The sequence below is a fragment of the Theropithecus gelada genome, chromosome 10 (assembly GCF_003255815.1).
Source record: "Theropithecus gelada isolate Dixy chromosome 10, Tgel_1.0, whole genome shotgun sequence".
In the NCBI taxonomy this organism is placed as follows: domain Eukaryota; kingdom Metazoa; phylum Chordata; class Mammalia; order Primates; family Cercopithecidae; genus Theropithecus; species Theropithecus gelada.
Window position 1 is genome coordinate 4,226,561 of NC_037678.1, and position 6,000 is coordinate 4,232,560.

The window sequence follows — 6,000 nt, forward strand, 5'->3', positions numbered from 1 at the left end:
TGGGCCGGTGAGCCTGAGACCCCACACGGAGAGACTGTGCTCAGAGGGTCCCTGGGCTGGCTCCCCAAACTCCTTGCTCTTTCCTCTAAGAAGGGACATGCTGAGTCCCCCATTTCACCCCACCCTGGCTGGTCCTTGGCATGGGGTGGCCACTGGGCACGCGGCCCTCACCCTTCCCTTCCTCCCCGCTGTGTTCAGGACTGGCGGTCGGCCTGGACCCCCAGGGCTACGGAAACCCGGACTTCTGCTGGCTGTCCCTGCAAGACACGCTGATTTGGAGCTTTGCGGGGCCCATCGGAGCTGTTATAATTGTGAGTGTGGGGCCTTCACGGGAGTCCGGGTGCTCCGAGCATGCGTCAGCTGGAAGGACTGCTCTGGGCTGGCTGGGGCCACCAACTCCTCTGAGCAGCCAAAGCGGGGCAGGAAGGGCCATCTTGTGACCCAAAGCCACCAGGCCCCTCCCCAACCTCTCCCTCTGATCGTGGGTTCGGGTCTCGCGTCGTGTCCACACGAGACCGTCTGCGTCCAGCACCCAGGAGGGTCCTGCACAGGCAGGCTGGGTGTGGTGGGCCCTGTGGGGCAGTGGGTAGACAGCTGTGCTTGGTCCCACAGGCCAGGGCTTGGGTCCTCCTCACCCAGACACCCCTTCCTGAGATGCAGGGCAAAGGGCTTCAGGTGCTTTTGGCAGTTGAAGGTCTGCAGTGACAAGACTGAAGAGTCTGCCACCTGACATCGATCGGCTTGTTTTGTTTTCAGATCAACACAGTCACTTCTGTCCTATCTGCAAAGGTTTCCTGCCAAAGAAAACACCATTATTATGGGAAAAAAGGGATCGTGTAAGTGGGGCAGAACCTGACCGGCCAGCCATGTCAGCTGGGCCCTGAGACCCCGATGTCCAGTCTCTGTGGGGTGGGGCCCCACGAGGGCATGTGGGCCTCATGGAGGAGGGCTGGGGGCAGCTGGGTGAGCACCAGGGCTCGAGAGAGGTTTCCCACGTTGCATCTGCAGGGGCTGGGGGAGGTTAGCTGAGGGGAGGGGGGATTGGGGGAGGTTAGCTGAGGGGAGGGGAATTGGGGGAGGTTAGCTGAGGGGAGGGAGCTGGCAGCCAACCCTGGGCTTCAGTCTTTCCCGCCTGGCACGGAAGCATTGGGCTGCCTGGAATCACCAGGGTGGAGATGGGTGGGGTGGGGGAGATGGAACTTTCTGATGGGTGATGAGGGTGTTGCGGGTGTTGCTGGGGCCACTGGAGTGGAGGCCCCCCCCCCCCAGCCCCACCATCAGAGGGTGCAGCGGAACAGGGGCCCAGCACGGAGGGAACCTCCAGTGTTCTAGGGAGGAGAGGGAACCTACGAGGCCCCCAAAGGAGCAGGTGGCACTGTGGGAGGACTCAGCACAGCGTTCAGGAGCCGTGACAGGGTCAGGAGGGGATGACAGGGGCATCTGTCAGACAACCAGGTGGCCCCTGGTGACCTGGCAGCTGCTGGTGACCTGACAGATGGGACTGAGCCAGGGATGGGCGAAGGGAGAATGCTTGCACGGGGGCTGGGTTGCCAGGAGGAGTGTGAGGCTCCCGGCCCAGGAGGGTGGAGAGGGAGGGGCGGTGAGTGGCCAGATGTGGGGATTACACGGGGAGTCTGGGGCCTTGTCAGTTCCTTATCTTTAGTGCCATCCCTGACCTGTGCACCTGCAGGCTCTGTCACCCTGATTCACTCCATCCCCTCTGAACCCTGGGAGGGGATGTGCCTTTGCCTTCCCCTTTTACAGATGGGGAGACTGAGGCAGAGCTCAGGAAGCTGCTTGCAGGGTCACAGCTCGTCAAGGGCAGGCCCTGGGCTCTTCCTCTCGCCTCTCCACAGGTGTCTCACAGGAGCTAGTGCAGCCATGGGCGTGGCTCAGGCCCCCTGGCCTGGTGTAGTCGTCATGGCTCCTGTTTTGTCATTTATTTGCTTCCTAATTTGTTCCACCACCATCCCCACTAACACAAGCTCTGTCTGGTTCCCGGATGAGTCCGTTCCTGGCTACGGGGGAGGAAGGGAGCAAGGTGGATGATGGCTGGGTGGACAGGCGGACGGACAGATGGGCGGATGCGCAGAGAGGGAGGGAGGGAGGAAGGGAGCAGGTGGTGGCGGTGGGCACAGGCCTGATCCTGCTCTCCCGCAGCTTCCTGCTGAGGACCGCCTTCCTCCTGCTGCTGCTCATCAGCGCCACCTGGCTGCTGGGGCTGCTGGCTGTGAACCGCGATGCACTGAGCTTCCACTACCTCTTCGCCATCTTCAGTGGCTTACAGGTAGGTGGCGGCTGAGTTGCCTGCGGGGGCCCCCGCCTGGCCGCCGTGGCACCATTGCTGTGATGCAAGGCAGTGGAGGCCTGCGGTCTCAAACCAGCCCTGCCTGGGCCTCGCGTGGGATCCTCCTGTGGCTGCAAGGACTCAGCCCCTTTTGCAGCCAGCACAGGGCCTGGTGCCTCCTCCCCACTGTGTTTGGGGACGATGACCCCAGTGCCAGGCCAGCACAAGTCCACTTGTGTCTCCAGGGATCAGAAGTGGCCATTTCTGGTCATACTAAGGGCTGGCCAGCAAGTGGACTTACGACACAGCGGGGACACCAGAGGGCCCCGAGGGCTGTGAAAGGAGTGCCCAGAAGACTCTGGTCTGAGCTGGGGCCTTCAATGCCTCCAGCACGCCGGGGGGCCCAGCCCAGGCATCTCAGTTTCTGAGCTCCCCAACCTGCCCCCGAGAAAGCAGCAGTCCCTGAGGAGGGGAGGCCTGGCTGTGTCCTGGGCCCCGCGGCCTGGCGGTGTGCACTCGAGGCTGTGTGCGCATCTGTGCTGGGGCGCCTAAGGGCAGGTGCCTAGGGAGGCAGCAGCAGGTGCTGACCCCGCCTTCCTCCCTCCAGGGCCCCTTCGTCCTCCTCTTCCACTGCGTGCTTAACCAGGAGGTCCGGAAGCACCTGAAGGGTGTGCTCGGCGGGAGGAAGCTACACCTGGAGGACTCCACCACCACCAGGGCCACCCTGCTGACGGTAAGAGGCACCGGGGACACCGTGGGACTGGAAGCTGGGCGGCATCTTGAGTGGTGAGGGAGGAGTATCGCGCGTCAGCCCCAGCCCCGCAGCCTGTGTGCCCCTCATGGTGGGGATAGCAGAGCCGCCCGCGGAGCACGGTATGGCTGCCAGCATCAGAACCAGAGAGTGAAAGAATCGGCCAGATGGGGCCTCGGTCGCGTCCTAGCCCTGCTTTTCCAGGCCTTAGAAAAAGGGGGCCAGGACCACCAAGGACCCTGACCAGAAGCAGTGGCTATAGGGAGGGCAGCAACCCTGACCAGTGTGGGCCAGGATGCGCTTCCTTCAGCTGCCAGGAGGCTCTTGTTTGCAGTGAGGGTTGACTGGGGCCGGCTCCTCCTGTGTGCTGGGGAGGGGCCCAGCCAGGGTGTGGGTGTGGGGGGTTTGCCATGGGGACAGAGTCATCCCCTGTGGTGGTCATGTGGTGGCCTCCACCTGGCAGTGACCAGCCCTTTGCCTCCCCCCAGCGCTCCCTCAACTGCAACACCACCTTTGGCGATGGGCCCGACATGCTGCGCACGGACCTGGGCGAGTCCACCGCCTCGCTGGACAGCACTGTCAGGTCAGGCTGCAGCTCCAGGTTCGGGGAGGTAGCTCTCGAGCTCCCTCAGGCTTTGGCGCCACCCCCATCTATGTCCTGCCATTCAACCAACATCACATTTCCCCCACCACCTTCCCCCCGCCCACCTTCCCCCCGCCCACCTTCCCCCCGCCGACCTTCTCCCCCGCCGACCTTCTCCCCGCCGACCTTCTCCCCCACAACCTTTCCCCCACCGCTTTCCCCCCGCCAACCTTCTCCCCCGCAACCTTTCCCCTACCACCTTCCCCCACACACTGGGAGCCTCTTTTGTCTGTGCTCTTGATGGTAACACAGAAGGGTGGGGGCAGAGAATCTTCCGGAGAACTTTCCAGCACTTCCTGTCCCCTGAGGGATGATACTGAGCCCCACCTTTCCCCGGCCTCTCTAGGGATGAAGGAGTCCAGAAGCTCAGCGTGTCCTCTGGGCTGGTGCGGGGCAGCCACGGAGAGCCAGACGCATCCTTCGTGCCCAGGAGCTCCAAGGACCCCCCCGGTATGGCTTCCCCGGAGGGGGAGGATCCCCGGGGTTGTTTTTCCCACGTCCCTTTGGTCACTGGAGACTCCGCCCCTGAAGAAGCACTAGCAGCCTCGCCATGCGCAGTGTCAGCATGCCAGGGGCCCAGTGGCTCTACCTGGCCTCAGTGGGACCCCTGCACCTCCCAGGGCCTGAGCCTCCCTGTTCCCCGCTCATCCACAGGCCATGATTCCGACTCAGATAGCGAGCTGTCCCTGGATGAGCAGAGCAGCTCTTATGCCTCCTCACACTCGTCAGACAGCGAGGACGATGGGGTGGGGGCTGAGGAAAAATGGGACCCGGCCAGGGGCGCCATCCATAGCACCCCTAAAGGTGAGCGTGTGGGGCACACTGGGCCAGGCTGGGCTGTGGACAGCAGGCTAGGGGCAGGCCTTGGCCATGGCTGGGTCCCTTCCTCCCAAGATATGCCCAGCAGCACTGCAGCCACATGAAAGGACAGCCTGGGGTGGGGGGGGACTCTGGCTGGGTTCCCCCACATCCTCTGCTCCTCCATGCCAATCCCTGGAGCAGAGGCAGGAAATCTCGGGGGTTCTCTGTGGACCGTCACCGCAAGGTCCAGGTGAGGCTGCCAGGGGTGGATAGCCATGTGTGGTTACTGGTACAGATGCAGCGGGGGATCCCAGCAAGGGCCCTGCTGCCAGGACTCTCCCTCCTGGGCCTCAGTTTCCCCACCTTTAGGGTTCAGCCCTACCAGGCCTACAGGTTGGGGAGAGGTGGGTCAGAGCCACCCGGGACCTGCCAGAGCCATGGCTCTCAGGGGCGCAGCTCGAGTGGCAGTGCTGCTGTCTGCTGAGCACCGCTCTCATGCCTCAGGGGATGCTGTGGCCAACCACGTTCCGGCCGCCTGGCCTGACCAGAGCCTGGCTGAGAGTGACAGTGAGGACCCAGGCGGCCAGCCCCGCCTGAAGGTGGAGACCAAGGTCAGCGTGGAGCTGCACCGCGAGGAGCAGGGCAGTCACCGTGGAGAGAATCCCCCAGACCGGGAGAGCGGGGGCACGGCCAGGCCTGCTAGCTGCCAGCCTCCAGAGCAGAGGAAAGGTGCCTGGGGAAGCCGGGGCTGCAGTGAAAGGCTGGAGGACCCAGAAGGGCCAGTCCCTGGTTCAGAGGTGGGGGTGGGGCTGGTGGGGCAGGTCAGGGCCTGGGCAGAACAGACGTGGCCTTCCAGCCTAGCCCTGGGACCTGGGAAACCAGGAGGAAGGACAGGGGCTGAGGCTGGCTCCGATGCACGCAGCCCAGCAGCTGTCCCTGGCAGCATCACCCGGATGTGACCTTGTTGCGCCTCCTCCTCCCAGGCATCTTGAAAAATAAAGTCACCTACCCACCGCCGCTGATGCTGACAGAGCAGACGCTGAAGGGCCGGCTCCGGGAGAAGCTGGCCGACTGTGAGCAGAGCCCCACATCCTCGCGCACGTCCTCCCTGGGCTCTGGCGGCCCCGACTGCGCCATCACCATCAAGAACCCCGGGAGGGAGCCGGGGCGTGAGCACCTCAACGGGGTGGCCATGAACGTGCGCACCGGGAGCGTCCAGGCCGACGGCTCAGACTCTGAGTGAGTAGCCCGGGCCTCCAGAGCGGGGGTCACCCACTTCCCCCTTGTCCTGAGTCAGGAGAGAAAGGGGGCAGTGGTCAGGCACCTGGCACCCATCTCACCTGGAGCCCTGAGTGCAGAGGAAGCCCAGGCAGGGATGCAGGGTTGTAGGGGGGCGTGCTGCAGCTGAGGTCAGGGGGATCCCCCGGAGACAAGCAGACCCCCTATCCTGGGGGCACGTCTCAGGCCTCTGGGACTCTGAAGCCCTGGCCAGCCCCGAAATGCTAGGACCTAAAGTGC

At 64.0% G+C, this 6,000-nt stretch overlaps 1 protein-coding gene across 1 annotated transcript in view; it reads left to right on the forward strand.

Annotated features, from left to right (window-relative positions):
• The window catches only part of CELSR1 (cadherin EGF LAG seven-pass G-type receptor 1), a 182,322-nt gene extending 176,597 nt beyond the window's left edge, over nucleotides 1–5,725 (forward strand). Inside the window, exons 26-34 of the mRNA XM_025399607.1 lie at nucleotides 199–311; nucleotides 757–836; nucleotides 2,161–2,287; nucleotides 2,895–3,020; nucleotides 3,527–3,621; nucleotides 4,028–4,131; nucleotides 4,336–4,485; nucleotides 4,987–5,211; nucleotides 5,466–5,725. Coding sequence (XP_025255392.1) covers nucleotides 199–311; nucleotides 757–836; nucleotides 2,161–2,287; nucleotides 2,895–3,020; nucleotides 3,527–3,621; nucleotides 4,028–4,131; nucleotides 4,336–4,485; nucleotides 4,987–5,211; nucleotides 5,466–5,725 — 1,280 coding nt within the window. The remainder of the gene's footprint in view (nucleotides 1–198; nucleotides 312–756; nucleotides 837–2,160; nucleotides 2,288–2,894; nucleotides 3,021–3,526; nucleotides 3,622–4,027; nucleotides 4,132–4,335; nucleotides 4,486–4,986; nucleotides 5,212–5,465) is intronic.
• The last annotated feature ends 275 nt before the right edge of the window (nucleotides 5,726–6,000 follow it).